This window comes from Bactrocera oleae, chromosome 6, assembly GCF_042242935.1.
Source record: "Bactrocera oleae isolate idBacOlea1 chromosome 6, idBacOlea1, whole genome shotgun sequence".
Lineage (NCBI taxonomy): Eukaryota > Metazoa > Arthropoda > Insecta > Diptera > Tephritidae > Bactrocera > Bactrocera oleae.
This window is the reverse complement of record NC_091540.1, coordinates 7873672-7893399: the sequence shown is the minus strand read 5'-3', so window position 1 is coordinate 7893399 and position 19728 is coordinate 7873672. Positions and strand designations below refer to the sequence as shown.

The 19728-nt window shown below is 35.5% G+C and overlaps 3 protein-coding genes across 4 annotated transcripts; 2 read left to right on the top strand and 1 right to left on the bottom strand.

The window, feature by feature from the left end:
• Positions 1-521: 521 nt before the first annotated feature.
• Positions 522-6403, top strand: LOC106616908 (trypsin-1). The gene is made up of 6 exons (XM_014233836.3): positions 522-657; positions 2092-2180; positions 3562-3725; positions 4571-4707; positions 4777-5362; positions 6078-6403. Exons 2-6 carry the CDS (start codon positions 2096-2098, stop codon positions 6348-6350), a joined length of 1245 nt encoding a protein of 414 aa, XP_014089311.2. The 5' UTR covers positions 522-657; positions 2092-2095; the 3' UTR covers positions 6351-6403.
• Positions 6385-10597, bottom strand: Lon (Lon protease). 2 transcript variants are annotated; one of them, XM_014233834.3, is made up of 11 exons: positions 10091-10597; positions 9730-9988; positions 9011-9389; positions 8824-8953; positions 8455-8759; positions 8159-8388; positions 7910-8102; positions 7475-7838; positions 7054-7412; positions 6804-6993; positions 6385-6738 (listed from the first exon to the last, which is right to left on the bottom strand). In XM_014233834.3, exons 1-11 carry the CDS (start codon positions 10451-10453, stop codon positions 6592-6594), a joined length of 2919 nt encoding a protein of 972 aa, XP_014089309.2. In that variant the 5' UTR covers positions 10454-10597; the 3' UTR covers positions 6385-6591. The 2 variants fall into 2 exon arrangements, with proteins under 2 accessions (XP_014089309.2, XP_014089310.2); XM_014233835.3 differs by having other exon boundaries at positions 9011-9335; positions 10091-10596.
• Positions 10598-13152: 2555 nt separating this feature from the next.
• LOC106616881 (cysteine sulfinic acid decarboxylase) lies at positions 13153-19571 on the top strand. The gene is made up of 6 exons (XM_014233792.3): positions 13153-13517; positions 16212-16399; positions 16517-16642; positions 17187-17535; positions 17607-18101; positions 19256-19571. Exons 1-6 carry the CDS (start codon positions 13317-13319, stop codon positions 19442-19444), a joined length of 1548 nt encoding a protein of 515 aa, XP_014089267.2. The 5' UTR covers positions 13153-13316; the 3' UTR covers positions 19445-19571.
• Positions 19572-19728: the final 157 nt, after the last annotated feature.

Below are 19728 nucleotides of genomic sequence, written 5' to 3'. Positions count from 1 at the left end.
CAAACTTAATATATCCTATACAAAAATCGTTCGATCTAATAGTATATATTAATCACAATATGAATTACCTTTTTCTATAAAAATACACAGCAAGACCCACTGTAAACAGTTATTTAAAAAAAAATCGTAACCAAATAATTACTAATGCAATAAACTATGTGCGAAGATGATATCGAACCAAAAGTAATAATAGCAAAAAACAATTACAATACAGTAGCAGCCCAGCCCACCAGCCTCTCCGACAACAACAAAATTAATAAAATAGTAGTAAATCACCGTAGAGTGCAGCTTGAAACCGGCATAACATTTTAATTGTATAGATAACTTTATATAAATATATATATATATATACATACATTTGTTTGCTATAAGAAATTAAATATTTTAATCAGCGCTGCAAAGAGTGGAAATGAAAAAAAATTCAACAATAATCGCTAAATACTCGTACGAATATATAATCAGAGAAAAAACTGGCAATGGGAACGGGTGAGCGACGACGCGCGCTTCGAAAATCACAGTCAATGGTTTGTGCATAAAAAATTAAGATTGATCGAATTTAGTTGACGAAGTGTGGAGAACCTGAACGGATTTGCTAACTAAGGCGGTGCGCCAATATAGAAACGCTCTACAGTAGCAGTAACAGTGGTAAAAAATAGCGTATGTAATAATATCGGTATATGACATTTGTATTCAGTGAAAGAGAGTGCAGAAAAGATTTATAATGTCTATGAATCACTTATTACGTGAGCTCTTCAATAACTTTATATATTTTTAACATAAATTCAAAATTGGCATATTTCTAAAATTTAAATTGGATATCCTGAAAATGTATACCCTTTACATACCAGTGCAACTCCAATTTGCTTACATGTGTTGTATTGGCTAACGGCAGTAGTTCTGGTATACCCTTGCAAGCTAATGAACATGAAAAATCGAGTATTGCAAATGTTTGATGAAAACAAACCACTAAAGAGTTTTTAAATGAAAAAACTTGAATACAAAAAATGCGAAAAGTATAACCATTGTATCTGCTTTACCGTTACTTAAAGAAAAAAACAACAAAAAAAAACGGAAAACAGAGCAGTGATAAAGTAGATGAAAACCTGCTTTAAATGTAAGCAGTTTTTGTTTTTAAACAAGAAATAGCTTTGAAATATATGTCAGATATTCTTCAAGGAATACTCTCTATTTTCTGATGTGCACTTTTTTATAACCGGCAATATCAGTGACCGACAGCTTTAAGCTTGGGTTTATTAAGGGGGTATTCTAGTCTAGAGACATGCATTTTAGGTAATTTTTAAAGCGTCGTAAAAAAGGCAATCAATATTTTCACTATCGATTTTTTATAAGTTATTTATTAACGTTACAAGAGTGCAGAAAAATTAAAAAAAAAGTTAAAAATTCAAGAAAAAACTGGCAGCTAATGAAGTGGGGGGTCTCAACCCTCCTAGTCAGCTGAAATGAAAAAAAAAGATTATCAATCTGCAATGATGTCGCAATTGTGTGAGCTAGCGATAAGTAAAAAAAAAATTTTGACAAAAAGGCAACTGTTTGAAAAAAACGATTTTTTTTACCATTTTTGTTTTATTTTTTCGTATTTTTTAAAAATAGTTCATACTTGAGAGAAGTCTATATAGAAGATTCTCTGAAAACTTCAATTAAATCGGTCCAGTAGAACTCGAGAAATTGTGGGTATCGTATTGAAAAAGTTTGGTCTGAGAAAAACGCATTTAAAGTTTCGTGTAAAGTCTTTTGTTCGATTAGACCCATCCGAACCAGTTTGCAGACCGGGTCAGTATAATGTTTATATCCCCGAAAATAATTTAAATTTTAAAATCCTCTCATAGATATATTCTTAAAGAGTTAAACTTTGAAAATATGAAAAAAATAAAAATCGTTTTTTTTTGAAATTCTACACTAGAATAGCCCCTTAATTAATTCTAATATTTTTTAATAAAGCAACTTATATTATATTAATATAATTTTTTTTTAAATCTTAAGACTTTAAACAAATTTTTTCTTTTTTTTTATTATTTTTTTGGAGTTTTTATTTTGTTGATATTTTTATTGTTGATAATATTTTTTTCTTAGCATCATGCACCCACAAAAATCGACACTTCGACTACTTCTTATCGTCTGTTTAACACAATGGGTTCGAGCAACAACTAAGGACTATATTGGTATGTATAAACAAAAAATAGATTTATGCAGTATTTAGGTATGGAAGTGTATAAATGTTAAGCGCAGAAAAAATATGCGTTTATCTGTTATTTATTTTTAAACAGCTGGAAGCCATTGGCTTAAGGGGTTATATACGAGTACACTTGCAAGTTAGAAAAAACATGCTTTTTTGTGAATTTTCTTTGAAGAGGCATTGTATTTCATAAATAAATAAAAAATATGTATATTTACAGAATTTAAGAGACTTTATTAATCGGTAATTAATTGTGAAACATTTTTGGATTTTATTGATCACGTAGCCGATCTCCAGCAGGACACTCGAAAAAAGGTGCCTGGCGTTGAGGAAGAGTTTTTGCTTAAAATTATCTCAAACGCGAAAAATAAAAAAAAAAATATTATTACAATAGAAGATAGAGGTAATGTTCGAAGGAATAGTCAAAATTTAGATTTTTGGCAAATGGCGGCTTCCTTCCCTAAAAAAAGTAGTTTTTCGTGCAAAAATTTACACTTCAGAGTTATTATCAGAAGTCCTATTCCTTCGATCAATATCTGACAAATTCATATGAATCTGTTAAGTTGATCGGCACTGCCGGAGAAATTTTCCTCGTCGACTACGAAAACAGCGTTTCGAAAAAATGCATTTAGCTTACAATTTTGGCAGCTGATTACATAAAGTTAAAATTTTTTGGAAAACTATTCCTTGTAACAACTTCAAATTTTTGAAGAATATTCATTAATATACTTGTAGGTACATTCGGTTCAACATCACCCCTTTTAAACTTCTACTTCAACGTTTAAGATACGAGTAATATATATGTATGTATACACACATACAATACATAGACTTTCAAGTAGAGATATGCGTTAATTGGCAGCAAATAACTGATAATAGTATCCTTGTTATTATTGCAACTTCTCAAGGCCTTAGCGTGCGCGGATTTAAACTATATAATTCCATTGAGATAAATTTAACTCTGGCTACGAAGTGATAATAATGTCTATTAATAGATATTTGCTAATGGATAATGAGACATAATCTCATATTGCAGTTATTGTTGTTTTTATGGTATCGGCAGAAAATATTCCGCACACAATTTCGATGAAAGTTGTTGAGTTGACGGCACTTAGTTGGTTAAAAGGTCGGCTACGTTCCGTTTATGTAAACCCGACAGTCGTCCAATCGGCATAGCGCATATTGAAGTCTTACATATACATATATATTTACATATTAATTTTTCCGCCGAGCTGTGTTCTTAATTGAATTACATTTCCATTAAATTCAGTCTAAATATACATATTAAATATTTTCTCATATCCGCATTAGAGCATCTTTACGTGCTAATAATTGCCGTTAACTCATAATATGTTGTCATTTCATAGATCTACTCGAATTGCCTGACAACGATGAATTTCTATGGAGTCGGCACGATAATGAAAATGCATATAGCAAAGCGCATTCACATTCTAACGAATATAACAGTACAGGTGGCGGTAGTGATTATTTGATGCGTCACATATTGAAGAAGCGACAAGTGATTTTCCAAGTGAGTATAGTGCTTTTATTTAAAGCGCACGCAATTATAATAGCAAAAAGTAAAAGTAAAACTGGTTTTTCACATATCGGAACTAAGTAAATTACAACAAAAAAAAATTTTTTTTTTACTATATTTAGCTATAATAACCTGCATAGGTGATAATGATAGAAAGATATATAAGATCTTTATCTAGATTTTGTTTAATCAGTTTTTATGGCAGCTATATATGCTATAGTGGTCCGATCTGATTTATATGGAAATTGTAGCGTTTTTCTGGAAAATAGATCATACCGAATTCCATGAAGATATTTTTGTCAAATAAAAGAGTTTTCCATACAAAGACTACATTGTGATCGATCACTTTGTATGCAGCTTATTCTTATAGTGTTCCGATATCGGCGTTTCCGACAAATGACCAGCTTATTGGGGAGAAAGGGACGTGTGCGAAAATGCGGATCGAAACCTCAAAAACTGTGAGACTTGTTCGCGTATATACAGACAGACGGACAGATAGACGAACGCGGCTAAATCGACTTAGCCCGTCACGCTGATAATTTATATATGTATATAGAATAGAATAGATTAATTTTGAGGTATGTACCGCGATATATGGTCTATTGTGCCCTCTCCTAAGTCATATCGTATCATCTAGGCCCAGCATGTTGATAAATTCCAAAATTCTGCTGTGTGCTAGTGAGGCGATACAATCCCTGTGTGGAAACATGGATCCCAGGGCCTATATGTATATACTTAATAAGACTTTCTTCTTTGTACTACAAACTTCGTTGCAAACCTTATATTTCCTATTCAGAGTATAATAAATTAACTAATTATTTGAATTTGTACATTTATAGCAAAACAAAGATTACGGCGAATGTCGCACTGCATTGGGCGAAGTCGGGCGCTGTCGGCATCCGCTTTACTGTCGCATTCCCGAGTTAAAGGATGATGTCTGGCGCTTGATCTCGCAGTTGTGCATTATCGAACAAAAGTTAGTCTTTTTAGTTGAAACATTTTTTGTTATTTAATTTTAATTTGTATGGTAATTGGCTATTGACAGTTCAATCGGCATATGTTGCACACAACATACGGAGTCTCGCTCCAGTCCACAGGTTATCAGCGACGTAAACAATAATGGCTTGGAAGAGGCGCGCATTGTCAACAAACCCGAACAACGCGGTTGCGGTCTTACCACCAAACAGTTCCCACGCATCACTGGCGGTCGACCGGCTGAACCCGATGAATGGCCTTGGATGGCTGCTTTGATACGTCCCGGTTTGCCGTATGTCTGGTGCGGTGGTGCGCTGGTCACCGATCGTCATGTGCTCACTGCGGGCCATTGCGTGCATAAATTCAAATTGGAAGATATATTTGTGCGCTTGGGCGAGTACAATACACAGATGATTAATGAGACGCGTGCGCGTGATTTTCGCATTGCTAATATGGTCATACATATAGATTACGATCCGTTGACATATGAGAATGATATAGCTTTGCTGCGTCTGGATCGTGCCACACTATTTAATACGTATATTTGGCCAGTTTGTATGCCACCGATTGGTCAAAGTTGGGAGGGGCAGGTCGGCGTCGTAACCGGTTGGGGTACACAAACCTTCGCCGGTCCACATTCGGAAATACTTATGGAGGTAAGCATTAAATTTCATTGCAATATAGCCTGAACAGTCAGTCCGTCTGTCCGCCTGTCCGCCGGTCCGTATGTCTATCTGTACGCGAACTAGTCTCTCAGTTTTTGAGATATCGATGTGAAATTTTGCACGCGTCCTTTTCTCCCCAAGAAGCTGCTCATTTGCCGGAACCGCCGATATCGATACGGAAAATTTTTTTATTTGTTGAGTTAGCTTCACGAAATTTGATACAGATATTTTTCCAAGCCAACGGCTCAATCTTCAAAGAAATTGTTCAAATCGGATCATTATAGCATATAGCGGCAATACAAATTTAACGAACAAAATCGAGCTCTTGTATGGAAAACCTTTTTACTTGACAAGATATCTTCACAAATTTAGCATGGATTATTTTTAAAGACAATGCTACAATATCCAAACAACTTGTTCAGATCGGACCGCTGTAGCATATAGCTGTCATACAAAGTCACTATTGTTCCGTCCGTTCCTACGACAGTTGGGTCTAAGTAACCGGAACGGACCCGGATTTTTTATGCGGCCAAGGACTGCCAACTCGGCACCATTCCTCGAAATTACTTTACGAATGTTTTTTGTCGCTACAACAACAACTATTGTTTCGTTAAGTTCTTGTATGGGCAACTTTTTTATTTGTGCAGGGTATTATAATTTCGCTGCAACCGAATTTAACGTTTTTTCTTATTTTTTACAACGTTAGGTGTTGCTGCCCATTTGGAAGCTTGCTGATTGCCGCGGCGCAATGGTTGAACGCATACCGGACACTGTGATGTGTGCTGGCGTGCGCGAAGGCGGCCAAGACTCATGTCAAGGTGATAGCGGTGGTCCACTGCTGGTGCAATTGCCTAATCGACGCTGGGTCACAGTGGGTATTGTCTCTTGGGGTGTACGTTGCGGCGAAGCCAATCGTCCTGGCATGTACACTAGCGTTAATCATTATATGCATTGGATACTACAAAACTCAGATATTTAAAAATCATAGAATTATGTATTATGTACTTATAATATATGTTTCACCCTTAAAAAGCCGTTTATTAAATATAAATTGTTTAATATTCGCTAGCTGGTTACGTCGCGAAAATCAAATTTCAAGTAATCCTACAAATACAATATATATATATATTTTTTTTTTAACAATTACCAATTGAAAATTTATATTATGTGTTTTTGTATAATGCTTAGCATTTCTATGACACACACTTTTTTAACAACAACTAATTGGGAAAAGCAATTTTATATACATCTTCGTAGCTTGTGGCGAAGTGTGCTTCAATGCCATCGGTTATGTAGGCGGGTAATTCAGCAAAATCTTTCTTATTTTCTTCGGGTAGTATTATGCATGTGATGCCTGAGCGTTTCGCCTGTAAAAAAATATAAAAAAAATATTATAAGCAAATATTGCAATCAAGAGTTGGCTATCACTTACGGCAATCGTCTTCTCTTTAATGCCACCTACGGGCAGTACTCTGCCTTTGAGCGACACCTCACCGGTCATTGCTAGATTCTGTCGCACCGGGCGATTTGTTGCCAATGATATCAGCGCTGTAACTATAGTAACACCGGCGCTGGGACCATCCTTGGGTGTGGATCCTTCCGGCACGTGCAAATGTATATGGCTGCAAGTCAACAAATATTAGTTTAGTAATAAGCTCAAACACTACTTTCAAACAGCGTACCCTTTCTCTAAGAAAGTATTATCTTCATTCTTAGAACGCAGATAATTTCGCGCCACGGTTAGCGCAATTTGTGCCGATTCCTTCATTACAGTACCAAGGTTACCCGTTAAGTGTATTGAACCACCAGCGTCATCGTCTTTTACGAGCTTGCTAGCCCTGCGCGAAGCTGTTTCAATGTACAGCGAAGAGCCACCCATAGCGGTCCATGCCAGACCCATAACAACGCCAGGTGGTGTATCTTCGTACATACGATCTGATGAGAATATATGTTTGCCAAGGAACGTGGTTAGATTATCGGCGGTTATCGTGAAGTGTGAGCCTTCTTTTTTCACAAAGCGGTATGCCACCTTACGTACAATCTAAAAAAAAAAAGAATACTTAATTTTAGTTAATTTCTTGTGTAGTTTGAATATTTACGTACTTTTTCGATGTGTTTTTGCAAATTTCGTACACCCGATTCGCGGCAATAGCTTCGAATCAGCGTTTTCAACGAATCGTCTTCAATGTCTATATGTTCGCCAGTAATGCCACAGTCTCGCATCGCTTGCGGTATCAGATATTGACGCGCAATTGCCATTTTCTCTTCGGCGACATAGCCGGACATCTCAATTAGTTCCATACGATCGCGCAACGGCTCGGGTATGGTATCTATAACGTTTGCTGTGCAAATGAAGAGTACATGAGATAGATCGACGGGCACATCTAGGTAATGATCGAGAAAATTGGCATTTTGTTCGGGATCAAGCAGTTCAAGCAAAGCAGAACTAGGGTCGCCCTGGTAGCCTCTAGCGAATGTAAAGCATTATTTTTATGGCGTTTAATTAGACATTTCATGAGGTTTTTTTTTGTTACTCACTTGCCAATTTTGTCTACTTCATCGATAAGCACCAAAGGATTCTCAGTCTTTGTCTTCTTTAAACATTGTATAAGTTTACCGGGCATGGCGCCTACATATGTGCGCCGGTGACCTTTTATTTCAGCAACGTCAGTCATGCCGCCAACACTGAAGCGGAAATATTCACGATTTAAAGCGCGTGCAATTGAGCGTGCTATAAAAAGAAGGCATGAGTTTGGAGGTATACGCATATACGACAAAATTACATACCTATGCTCGTTTTGCCGACACCAGGTGGTCCATGGAAGCAGAGAATTTTACCCTGTGTGCTGCCCTTCAAATGACTCACAGCAATAAATTCCAAAATACGTTTTTTAATATCTTCCATGCCGTAGTGATCATGATCCAAAATATCCTGTGCCTGTTCCAAACTCAAATTTTCTGTGCTGGTAACACCCCATGGTAGAGAGGTTAACCAGTCTAGGTAGTTACGTGTAACACTGTAATTTTTATAAATCTTGGTTTATATGTTTTCTAACTTAAGTAAATATTTATTGTGTAAGTACTTGAATTCTGAACTGTGGCTCTCCAAGAAATTCAGCTTGTTCAATTCCTCATCAATAACAGTCATAACATTTTCAGGCACAGTTTTGTCTTTTAATTTCTCACGATATTTCTCGCCAATCGCATCCTTATCATCTTTTTCTATACCCAATTCTTTCTTAATCACTTTAAGCTGTTCTTGGAGTATATATTTGCGATGTTGCTGTTTTACCTTCTCCTCGACTTCACGGCCGATTTTCTGCTGCAACTTCGATAATTCAAGCTCTTTTTTTAACAAAGCCAGAGCAAGCAGCAAACGTTTGGGTATCTGTTAAGTATAATTTAAGAGTTATGTCAGCAATTTATTAAGATTTATACAAAGTGTTACATACATCCATTTCCTCCATGATCTTTTGCAGCTCCTCGGGTTCTGCAGCAGACAGCGATGCGCCTAGGTCACACAGATATACTGGATTATCTACCACACGTTGATTTTGGTGCAACATTTGCTGCAAACTCTCCCTGTGAAAAAAATAAAAAATTATATACATTATAAATTTTCATTTGCATTGAGCTTACCTGTATAATGGATTCATAGTTATAATATCTCGTATGGTTTTTATCACTTCCTGGGTGAGTGCTTTCACTTCCTCGGTTTGCTTGTACTGTTCATGTTTCACATTTTCTACTTCAACCATAAGCACAGGTTGAGTAACACTGCCAGCTGTTGGAGGTACTTGTGTTGTTCCTGCTGCAGGCGGTACAACATTTGCTGTTGGTGGTACTACCTCTTCTGCTTGGTCAATTGTTGCCTTGGCACCTTGATTACCATCGCGTTTGGATATGCGACCCGAACGCGTTTTTCGTGTTAACTTACGACGTTCCAATTCAGTTTGTTCTTCAGCTGGGATGTTCAATTTTACATTAAAGAGTGGAAAATGTATTGTCGTCTTCTTCTCTGAGTGGAGAGCATTATGACGAAATATTTGCTTATATATATTGTCAAAAGACTAACTGATTTATGAAGAGGGTTAAGGTGGGCAGGAGGAAGGGATAGGAAGACTGAATGGGTAAAGTGAAACCGTTAGTTGAATTATTAATCGGTACAATGGAGCTCTCATCAAACTAGTGTCTTTTTAATAATGAGTGGGGGATTGGAAGCAACAACTATGTTTGTTTTTTTTTTGCTTATATTTATTTGCAAGTTCCAGTGGTCGCGTTTACTAGATTATTTTGTTGCACTTTCCATTCCCCCTAGTTATGAACTTTATACATATAATTAATTGAAAAACACTTACCTTTCGGCGTTGGAATTAGGTCCTCTAAAATTTGTCCAGTAATTTTAATACGTCTGTGAGCTACAACCACCATACGTAGTTTATCGCCCAAATCTTGCAGCTCTTGTATCTGTGCAAATGTTCCCACATTGTAAACTTCATCTAATTTTTCCACCACTTCCGACTCATTTTCATTGTCCTTCTTCATGAATACGCCTACATATGGCTGATTTAACTTAACCTTGCGTCTTATCAAATCAATAACTATTGGATTTGAAACCTATAAACATGTAAAATTATATAATACAATACATGAGGAAATTTTCAACTGGAAAATATATATATTAGTATATTCGCATTTGATTTTGCTTTTATAACGCACTTCTAGAATTTTCATAAAGCGCGGAAATACTGGATTACGTCGCGTCGCTAGCAGCGGCAAATGCGGCCACACTTCTGGCACCGCCACAGTCGCCGGCAATTGCGGATCCTTATTCACAACGTATTCTGTCGAGTCAGCTTCCAACTCTTCTTCCTCATCTTTTTTACGGTTGGTGCAATAGTTGCGTGCGCTGATTGTCGTTGATCGTAGTAATAAGGCTCCGCTGCTGGCGTCGATACGCCGCTGAAGTGATCCATAACGCCAATTTGAACGTATTAAAGAGTGTCTCGCATGTTGCTCTTGCGCCACGAGCGTACCAATACTGCGTGTCAATGTGCGGTGTTTCAGAAGACGAGTTAACATTTTTTAAAAGTATATTTTAAAACCTTTTCATATAAAGTCTAATATCTGATGTGGAAATATTATTAAGAAAAAAATTATAGAACACTATTGGCAGTGCCAAGTAATTTTCTATTTCTTTATCTCCGACAACGTGAAATGACAATAAGAATAAAAATGACAGAAACGACGAGAAAAGCATTGAAATCATATGGTGAGATGTGTTTATTGTGCTTTGGGTGACGCAATTCGTTGCTGATGTTTTGAAATATACGATGTAAATTATATGCAGTTAACCATTTTCTAATGAATAACTCAACGTAAAATTGCAAATTATTTTCTATATATTTTTTAAGACATAGCTTTCATACAGAAAAATAACGTTTTGCATAACCGGAAGAAAACCGCTGGTGGCAGTGTTTAGTTTGCCTTGTTATTGTACAGTAATGGCTAAAATAGTTGGTGCTCTTCTAAGCAGAGAACGTAAATATAATAAAATAATAATTCATTTACGTTCTCTGATAATAATTCATTACGTTCTCTGATACAATTATCTATGTATGTATGTATTCTGAAGCATATAGCTATGTGTACACATATTATATCTGCTTATGTATGCATATAGGTACATATTTTATATATGTAGTAGTTATTGCTGTGATACAAGAAAAAATCCGCATCTTTGATAAAATTCGCTGATCTTTAACACAATCATAACCAAAATCCTCGTTTTATAGATTGAAGCACCATTCAATACGATGAAAATAATGTTCTGTTCACAGGTTCCTTGAGCAGTTTATTAAATCTATGTACCTATTTAGGTTAAACAATTTAATTTTGTGCATTATTATCAACATAATATTTAAAAATTTTATTGCAAAAATGTAAAACGAATTCAACATTATCAAAATCTCATAAAAGTTGAATGGGTAATATACACAGACACATTCATATGCAAAAAATAATAATGAAAATCAAACCATACATACATATGCTCTTATATGCATACATACATACCTATTAAGAAGTCTATCGGTTATTAAGCGAAAAAAAGTAAACATTGCCACTGTCAATATGTGCACATAAGAACATACCTACAAGCTTTATCTTCAATTCGTTCAATGTAAATATGTATGGATGCATAGTTGAGTTTGACGAATTAATTAATCTTTAAGTATTAGAATTGTTACGGTATTGCAGTGGATAATGAGTGCTTGATAAAGTTTTTATTCGAAACATAGTAATTTTTAGCGTACAAAAAAGCTACGGACAAATAACTAGAGGCAAGCTAGCAATATAGATAGAATCTAGAAATGTCTGTTAAGAACCACGCAAAAACGTTCAGCTCATTCGCGCGCCATTATACGTATGTATGTATGTACATGAAAGCTTTTGTTTCTTTACTGCATATCACCCCAATGAAAGAGGCGCAACTGGAATCCACTTGATCGCAAGCATCACTCGAACCCACTTAATGAATTCGATTGCAGAATATATTAAATCATTGACAATACAGCGCACGTATGGCGCTTTAACAAACATACATGTCTCTGTCCATACGTATTTGCATGTGTATGTGTTTGCATTTGACGGAAGGCAACACAGCCAGCAAAAGGTAGTAGGCGGCGGGTGGTTGTTAGCACATACATTTAGTGTGTAATTCCACATTCGATCGCCAACATTGAAAGTCTTTGGGTGACGCTGGTACTTGCCTTTCGCACACAAATTTCACTGAAAGCACAACAAAACGCGTGAAAGTGAGGTAGTGGGAAGAACGCTGAAGAAACAGTAAAATTTTGCCGAAAAGTATAAGTTTATATAATGTTGGAATTGCAGAATTTTTAACAATAAATTCGGGCTTTTTCGGCGTGTTTGGAATATGTACATACAAGAATCGGATTTTCTATAAAGTTTCGAAACAACAGCTGGATCGTGTAGTTTGCGAACGAAAGTGCATAGATCAAAATGAACAAGCTTAATTAGTTCAAAAATATGTATGTACATATTTTCACAGACCTTTTTTTTATTTACGATTTATTTTAATTTTTTTTATTCGTCAAAAATTCAACGAAAAAAAAATCAAACAAAATTCAGAAAATTAAAAAAAAAATCTAACAAAATTCAGAAAATTAAAAAAAAAGTCAAACAGAATTCAGAAAATTGTTAATATTGCCTTAAAGCTTTTTTTTTTATTTTGTTCATTAACAATTCAAGCAAAAAAAAATTCAAACAGTTTAAAAAAAAATAAAAAAAAATTCAAACAGAATCCAGAAAGTTATTAATATTGCCTTCAAGTTTTATTTTTATTTTGAAATTAATTTGAATTTTATTTTGTCGCAAAAATTTACTAACTTTAATATTTATCAACAATTCAAACAAACAAAAAAAAAAAATATTGCTGTCAAATTTAATTCGGCGAAATTTTTATGCTGCCAATAAGTTTTATTTTATTTGAAAATTAGTTTTAATATTATTTGAAAATTAGTTTTCATATTATTATATAAAAAATATGTTTAGTTCCAAACATTTTTAGTGATAATAAAAACTATGCAATTATCATATGTAGGTTATGTAGAATTCCTCGTAGCCAAAATTTTTATAAAGAAAAAATTATTTTAACGAGCAAAGAAATTTATAGCACACGTTAAGCCTAAGCTTATTTAAGATTATTAACAACAAAATTCAATTACTTGCTTGACTAATTATTTGAAATTTATTCTCAGATAATACCAAAAACAAAAACTCCAAAAAAACAACTAATAATAATAAAAGCTGATCGCAGTGCAAGCATTATATTGCCTTATCATATCGACATCTAAAGCAACATTAGACAATTAGTAAGCAAACAAAAAAGCAACAACAAGAGCAATAATATAACAACACCACTATGTCAAACGAAACTACAACTACAGCAACAACACAAAAAGCAGTCGATGAGATTGATAAGATACGTCTTAATCTAGCCGATGATTGGAAAGTGCTGGGCACCGTCTATCAATTGTTGAATAATGAGAAAGCGTTTTGTGTGACCGATGACGATCGCGACGCGGTAAAAATTGTCGACTTTAAGCAGCCGGACGAAATGAAGGTAAAATAGCATCAATATATTAGCAAAAAAAGTGCTATATGTGAATCTAGGTATATGCATTTGTATGTATACTATTAGGCGCTGAGGCTTGTTGAAGCAGTGGGAGTTACAAAAAAGTAGTGGTAAGCGCAAGCTGTGGGTTATATAGGATGTAAGCGACTACCTAGCATTAATATATATAGTATACAAACATGAGTATATATGTGTCTAGCGCTTGCAATCGAGAAAGCGGCTTAAATGCCACAAAACTGTCAACACACTTTGGCAACACATCATGATTTGAAACTGTTGGTTGTAGCTTGCAACAGCGGATGACGACGACAACGTGTCACTGCCATGGTCAAATCGGGTTTGGCGCTGGCGGGTGTGTTTTGGGCTGCGAAATCTGTTGACAATGCTTGCGCAGCGTCGGTTAGCGCTTGCGATGACAAGGCGTTATTCGTGAACACTGGATTTGCAATTAAAAAGTGTGTCAAGTTTATTTTTCTTTTAACGGATTTAAACATTTTCATTTTGACCGGCATTTTTATGGCAAATCGAATGGCGATTCAATCACTAAGTCAGTGTACGGACAAGATGCGCTTACATACATACATACTCGTATATATATACAAGTATATATATATATATACAGTTACATAGGTGCTTGCCGGCAAAGCCGTTCGTCTTTTCACTTCACTTTGAAAATTATTTTGTCAACATGTCAGCAACTGTTGGTGTTGCTCGAAACTATGTAGTTGCTATGTTGTGCGCCATGTTGCTATGTGTTACTGCTTGATTTTGTGTTGTTATTGTTGGCCAAGTTGATCCGCTGTTGACCGCTGCTGATACATGATCATGTTCGTAGATTGTCATGTTTTGATTTTTGATTAGGATTGTGTGTACTCACAGGTATTTATGTGCTAGTATTCGTTATTCGCATGCTGTGTGAGAGCTTGTTATATATGTACATAAGCTCAAGTTTAAGTATGTCTATATTTATTTTCTTCCAATACACGGTATTACGCCCCAAATGTGTGCCTTAGCTTTAATCGGTGCTGTGAACTGTGAAAACCATGATTTATTTTATGATCTTTTAGTTTGAGTAGCAGCGTTTAATGCAAAAATCCTTTATTATGCAGAAGCGACTTAAAAGAGCGTAGACGCTTATGTTAAACGGTATAAATTTTCAATAAGCTAGGCAACTAAATAAATATGCATATTTTTTTAAATTAAAAACCAAAAAAAAAAAAATAACGTTAACTTCGGCTGCACTGAAACTATAATTATCTTGGACAATTATTTATGCCAAATTTCGTGTGAATATTTCGTCAAATAAAAAAGTTTTTTATACAAGGTCGGGATTTGAATCGATCAGTTTGTATGGCAGCTATATGTTACAGCGGTCCAATATCGTTTATTCCAACAAATGAGCGGCTTCTTGCGGCAGAAAGCATCTGTGAAGGATTTCTAATCGATATCTCAAAAATTGAGGTGCTAGTTTTCGCATATACAGACAGATGGCGAAACAAATATAGAGTACTCGTATAGGGTCTCTGACGTTTCCTTCTCGACGTTACAAACTACGTGGCAAATTAAACCTACATTAAGTCAGGGTATAAATCGTCTATCTATATATTTAGGTCAGTTCACAGTTTACGATTTAGCACAGTGTTTATTTTAACTTGTCTGTGAATTCATGATAGGGTTGCTGTTTATATTTTTGCATTTTTGGTTGAAATTGTTCTAATGTTCTATTCTCTTTGATGTTCAGTAAATTTTCGTATTATATTGAAACAATTTTTGAAATTTGTATTGAGAAAAATGCAATTACAAATACACATTTGAGGTAAAAATATTGTTTCATATTCAAAATGGGCTTTTTAGAACTACGGTATGAAATATCATGAAGCTTTGACAGTATTTTCGTTAGTACTTTAAGACGTTGGAGGCTTTTGTTTTGGATATGTCGTTCATCAAGAAAGTTTTTTCAGCTTATGAGGTTGCTGGCTGTTCTAATGTGAATAAATATTGATTGAGACAAGAAAAAAATTGACAATTTTTTGAATTTCATTATCAATATTTCATTAAAAATTGAGAATCTTCGATTTGATTATTAGTATTTCTTTAAAAATTGACAATTTTTCTGTTTTAGCTTTCAACACTCATCGTTTGGCGCCTGATAACCTTAAAAGCACACAAGTTCTAGGATATTACAAACAAACTATGTATTTGCAATTGTAATCGCAGCCCGAAGTGAACAGCTGTTTACATTTTTGTCAAGAACTACTGATTCAATCAGAGCTATTGAACTTCGCTCTCGGTTGTTATACCTTTCAACTATTTCACGTTTATGGTATATCAACATTATGCGCATACAAGCGATGATTTGTCAAATTGTCAGTATTTTGCAATTTTATTTCGTTATACATTTAAGAGAAACCCAATCAAAATTAAAAAAAAAAATCAAAAGTAGAAGAAAAAAACGAGTAATTATAACTGAACACATCGTATAACATTAAAAAAGTAGCAACAAATTGCAATATTTCCAATATATTGTATTATCAGTTTACTTCCATTATCTTCTGGGGAAGCTGCATTATTTCAATAAAGGCTGATAAGCGTGGTGCAAAAAACTTATAATTTTTTAATAAACCATTATAAATATTTACTATATATACAATAATTAATCATTCAAAATATTCTTCTCAATAGCAATTGATTGACCTCAGCATCGATGAGCACAAAACACATAGCATAGAAGAGATAAAGGACTTGTGTCGGCTGGTAATTAAATATTCAGTAAAAACCAATCATGGCCGGTTTCATAATCAGCTGTTCGGTCAAATGGATCCATATGGTTTGATGGGGCAATGGATCACCGATGCGCTCAACGCAAGCGCGTAAGTAAAAAATTAAATATATATATATACAATATATTTATCGATTTTTAATGCGATTCCGCAGACGTAACAATTTCACACTAGTTTATATTTTTCTTTGTTAATTTAAAATAACAGTTATACGTATGAAGTAGGCCCTGTCTTTACGCTGATGGAAACGGAAATCATACGTACCGTTTGCCAATTGGCTGGTTATATTGAAGGTGATGGCATCTTCTCACCTGGTGGCTCCATATCTAATATGTAAGTAAACTTCAACAATGCTAAGACAATAGGTATATACAATACATATATACACTCCGTTATATAATAAGCCTAAGTTTGTAAGCGAAAACAGTTATGCCTTCGGCCAACACTTGACTTTGACGCATTGAAAATATTAGATCCGCTGAGTTGTCTTACATGGTTCACTATCAAGATGTTCAATGGCAAGTGTTACTTTAGGGCTAATTACTCACTCACACGACTAGCAGTTAGACAGTTAGAAAAATCGCAAGCAAAGACATTGTTTTGACGGCTCAAAAGCTTATTTACATACAAAAATATGTATTTATTTGAGTGAGCCTCGCGGTCAGAGTCAAAGTGGTTAAACTTCACAGGGTTGTCCAAACAATGAAGAGTAAGATGTTTGTATATACACTGAGAGCAATTTATTAAAGTTATATTTTTGAAACCAAATGCTGATTTAATGATTTCTCATATTGAAACTTATGGTATATTACTGGACTTCACAAATTTTTCGCTGTATTTTATTATCCACTCAACAACTCATTTCTATACACTTTAGGTATGGCCTTGTCTTAGCTCGCTATAGTCGTCACCCTCAAGTGAAGACTGCTGGCATGTTTGGCATGCGTCCACTTGCTCTCTTTACATCTGAAGAGTCACATTATAGCTTTGTTAAAGCCGCGCATTGGCTGGGTCTAGGTGCCGATAATTGTGTGGTTGTCGAAACGAATGAACGCGGTCAAATGTTAACAAACGATTTGGAGGCTAAAATTTTGAAAGCGCAAGAGTCGGGATGTGAGCCGTTCTTTGTGAATGCTACCGCTGGCACCACCGTGTTGGGAGCGTTCGATGATCTCAATGCGATTGCGGATGTGTGTGAAAAATATGGCTTGTGGTTGCATGTGGATGTGAGTATTTAAGTCATTAGCCGTTATAAAATTCTATAATTTATATAATTGTTATATGAATCCACGTACAGGCATGTCTTGGCGGTTCTGCGCTGCTCTCTTATCGAAATCGTCATTTGTTAGCCGGTCTCGATCGCACTAATTCTTTTGCCTGGAATCCACATAAATCACTAGGCGCGCCACTGCAATGCTCACTCTTTTTGACACGCGAGCGTGATCTACTCACACGTTGTAATAGCATACAGGTGAACTATCTCTTTCAGCAGGATAAATTTTACGATGTATCATATGATACAGGCAATAAGAGTATACAGTGCGGACGTAAAATTGATGCTTTTAAATTTTGGTTAATGCTGAAGGCGCGTGGTTACGGCAGTTTCGGACGTTTGCTGGATCATGCCATAGATATTTCGAAAGTTCTGGTTGAGAAAATCAGGCAACGTGGTAGCGAACGCTTTCGCTTGGTTTTGGAAGATAACCAATATATGAATGTTTGTTTTTGGTACATACCAAAGGCGCTGAGGGGACTAAAAGAAACGCCGGAGTGGCGAGAGCGTTTATATACAGTAAGTAATCGAAATTTTTCGGAAGTAAAATGTAAATTTTATTATACGCTGAACAGGGTATATTAAGTTTGCACGAAATTTGTAACCTCCAGAAGAAAATGTCGGAGGCCCTATAATTTTGTCTGTATATACGCGAACTAGTCCCTCAGTTTTTGAGATATCGTCCTGAAATTTTGCACACATCTTTTCTCCACGAGAAGAATCTCCGACGAAACTGTTCAGATCGGATTACTATAGCATATAGCTATTATGTACACTGAACGATCGGAATCAAGTTCTTGTAAAGAACCTCTTTTATTTGTGAAGGGTATTATAGCTTCGGTGCAACCGAAGTTAATATTTTTATCAACAATTTAAACGAACTGAAAGTTAACGAAAGCAGAAAATGTTTGTGAACAACTAAGCACATTAGTAAGCTTAAAATCACACCATACCGCGGCGCCAGAGTCACCTAAGCACTGGCCAGGCACGGTGCCTGCAATACTTATATAGAGTCAGCTGGCAGCCAGCTTCTCCTGAGCTCACCTCATGACTTTTAAATCACATCACATCGAGGCTCGAGAGTCACTTCAGCACTGGCCAGGCACGGTGTCTGCTTTACTTATATAGAGTCAGCTGGCAGCCAGCTTCTCCTGAGGTCACCTCATGACATTTGAATCACATCACATCGAGGCGCGAGAGTCACTTCAGCACTGGCCAGGCACGGTGCCTGCTTTACTTATATAGAGTCAGCTGGCGGCCAGCTTCTCCTGAGGTCACCTCATGACATCTAAAACAAATCACACCAAAGCGTGAGAGTCACCTAAGCACTGGCCAGGCACCGGGCCGCTTTTTTTATATACATAAGTCCGTTGCGAACCAGCTATATTGTTCAGTTCAAACGACTATAGCGTATAGCTGCCATACAAATTGACCGATCCAAACCAAGTTTGTGTAGCAGAAACTTTTTTATTTTGCCAGACATTTTCACGAAATAATTATTGTCAAAGGCAAAGCTACATTCTCCGAACATATTGTTCAGTTTGGATCAGTAAAGCATATAGCTGCATACACTTTTATGTTAAAGGAAGTATACCTGTGAATGGTATTAAAGCTTCGGAGCAGACGAAGCCAACTTTTTTCTTGTTTTGATATGAATTTTTTCTTGTTTTTAGGTCGCACCCAAGATTAAAGAGCGTATGGCTTATAGCGGTACCGTGATGATCGGTTATGCGCCATTACAATATCGTGGCTTGGGTAACTTTTTCCGCATGGTATTTACCTGTTTCCCAGTGCTAGAGCAAGCAGAACTAGATTTTATTTTGAATGAAATCGAGCGCTTGAGCGAAGAGTGTGAGTATTAATCGGTGATAGTTTAGTTATTTCATTACAACTACACTTAAGAATATTTCATAAGTTTTATTTTAGTGTCTATTTCATTTTTTTAATTTTATATGAAGTTAAATAAATAATAAAATATATGAAAACTTTTATGTAACTTTATTGACTTTATTGCGGTAATGAGGATAATAGACATGTGACAAGAAGAGTTTTTACATGGATTGTTCTGGGTAATGTTTATTTTAATTCAGTGTAAGTTTTTTTAAGTAAATTTTCCAGAAATGTTTTGTAGCTGAATTAATTTCAA